Source organism: Plectropomus leopardus, unplaced genomic scaffold, assembly GCF_008729295.1.
Source record: "Plectropomus leopardus isolate mb unplaced genomic scaffold, YSFRI_Pleo_2.0 unplaced_scaffold12967, whole genome shotgun sequence".
In the NCBI taxonomy this organism is placed as follows: Eukaryota; Metazoa; Chordata; class Actinopteri; order Perciformes; family Serranidae; genus Plectropomus; species Plectropomus leopardus.
Window position 1 is genome coordinate 1 of NW_024613800.1, and position 2500 is coordinate 2500.

A 2500-nucleotide genomic window follows, 5' to 3' on the forward strand; every position below is an offset into this window, starting at 1 on the left:
GAAAAGTGTGTAAAATTCACCAAACAGTCCCTGAGGGGTTAAGTAATCTATTCCTTAAGACAGTAACTGTACTGAGAACACCGTTCGTTTTTACAGTTGCTCATATTTTGTGTTATGAAATATCTCAGTTTCTTGTATTCCTCTGATTAACGATAATTTGTGAATTGTACATGTTGTTGACATCAGTTTTCGTAGAGTTTGAAATACAGTGGGAGACTTCCATTTTATGATTTTCGGCAAATTTGAGATGTCAGCTCGCACCGACTGGTCCGTGACAAAAATGCAGTAAAAGAATATATGCAAAACTACAAATAAAGTCTGCACACTAGGTAATGCTGCCATGAACAATTGTTACCTCCACACATGTGGAGGACTTTATTTGTATTCTTGCATCTATTTTTATTTTGTCTAGCACTGACTTTTCACTTTTAGATGTGCACGCTGCAGTTTTCACGGCTTTTAGATGTGCATAAACGTTTTTCTGTGAAAGAGCATTAGACGGCTTCCTCCTCAGAGGTGGTTCTTGTGCTCTGGAGCAGTTCTCATATTTACCATGAGGGGTCATTGAAGCCTCAGTGTAGCTGAGTGTAGTTGTCCTCCACACCTCAGAGACGCCTCTCTCTGTCCTGGTCCCACGATGACGAGGTGAAAATACAACATCTCATTGTTCCTGGAGAGGAAGCTCGCTCTGCTGCTCCTGCAGCCGCTCAGGGAAATCCTGCAGCCCGTAATTAAAAGACAATCTTCAGTCTATTTCAGGGAGCTCGCAGGGCGGCGGGGGCTTCAACACGTTATTATCTCCTCCTCCTCCTCTCTGTTGACGCTCTCTGCTCTTCTTTTCCGCCTCATCTGGCCCGGCAGAAATTCAAGATCCGGATAGAGGACCCCCCTCGGCGTAAACACATGGTGTTCCTGGGCGGCGCCGTGCTGGCCGACATCATGAAGGACAAGGACAACTTCTGGATGACGCGGGAGGAGTACCAGGAGAAAGGGACGCGGGTGCTGGAGAAGCTCGGGGTCACCGTCAGATAAAAACGCAAAAAATACAAAACCAAAACAAACAAAAAGCCTTCCCTCCCCGCCAACACCGTCCCTCCATCAACACCCTCCGCTGACATCCACCGACCCTCACCTCGCTGTGTCCGGATGGTCAAAGAGGGACGATGGAGGAAGTGAATGAGGGACGAAGGATTTTGGGGTAAGAAGTCTGATGGCGAGAGTTGTTGAATTTTTGCCCATGACCCAAAAAATACTGAGGACACGAGGTTAAGTCCTCCATTTAACCCTCAACAGTGTCCGAAAAACATGGATTTGTAACCTAAAAACTGCTTTATTCCCCTTGAAGCCTAAATCTGAAAAACGATTCCTTTAACCCTTTGAAACCTGGAGCGACATCACTTTTGTGTGCTGCTTTCAGACGCCTTTCACATGGAGACCTTTGAACTTTCTGTCAAAAACGTAGCGAGAAAAAAAGCAATGAGCAACTTGGTAAGAAATTAATAGATTTTGAATTTTTTTTTAAAAGCTAGGGAAAGTGTAAAGGGGAAAAAACATTATTTATAATTATCATGATTTCATATTAAAAATAATATTAGAGAATTTTTAGCACTTTTTACAGGTATTGTTTGCCTTTTTCCCCCGTCACTTTCTTTTGAATTTTTTTTAAATAATAATGATCATAATTTAGGAAAATGAAATTCCCTGAAAAATTATGGAATTAGAAAATGTGTTTTTTGAGGCCCAGAAATGGTTTGGAATTATTATTATATTGGAAAAGTTTTGAATATACGTTGTTTTTTTAAAAAAAAAACAAATTCAAAATATGTTTAAAAAAATCCTAAAACATACTTAATGTTATTCAAAATCCGTTACTTTTTACAAATTTAAAATCCAGTGCTGCACTCCACGACCGCTGAAGCTTCAGCAGTATCACATGATGCACGTTGGCAGCGGGAATGTCTAACTAGCACAAAGTCGTGGAAACGGGGCGAAGTATCGTGGAAAGTTTTGAAAATTAGCAGATAAAAATGTGTAGGAACTCTGATAATTATGCATTTAAAAATCACTTCCCAGAATTATTTGAATTTTTTCAGGTCATTTTCTTATTTGTTTTGTTTTGTTTTGTTTTTACTTACCCCCTTTTTTTTTTTTTTACTTTTTTCTTTTTGCTAAATTTCTGTTATTTTTTGTATTTTTTTTTGCTTACTTCTAGACAATTTTCAGGGTGACTTCTTCTTGAGATGCTCATTGCTTTCTCACCATGTTTTTCAAAGAAATCAAGGCACTTTGCACAGTTTTCAAAGGGTTAAAGTGATTTTGTGATTTTGACAGAGCAGGGCTAACTGTTTCCCCCCGTTTTCAGTCTTTATGCTAAGCTAAGCTAACCGGCTGTAGCTTTATATTTACTGTACAAACGTTAAAGTGGTTGTTTTAACTTTTGAGAGCAAATGAATTTTTCCAAACTGTCAAAGTATTTCTTTGGAGATGAAATCATTCTCTC

The 2500-nt window shown here is 39.3% G+C and overlaps 1 protein-coding gene across 1 annotated transcript; it reads left to right on the top strand.

Moving 5' to 3' along the window:
- The first annotated feature begins 637 nt into the window (after nt 1–637).
- On the top strand, nt 638–1537 carry LOC121963866 (actin-related protein 2-A-like). Its single transcript, XM_042514106.1, has 2 exons — nt 638–645; nt 750–1537. Exons 1-2 carry the CDS (start codon nt 638–640, stop codon nt 1030–1032), a joined length of 291 nt encoding a protein of 96 aa, XP_042370040.1. The 3' UTR covers nt 1033–1537.
- The last annotated feature ends 963 nt before the right edge of the window (nt 1538–2500 follow it).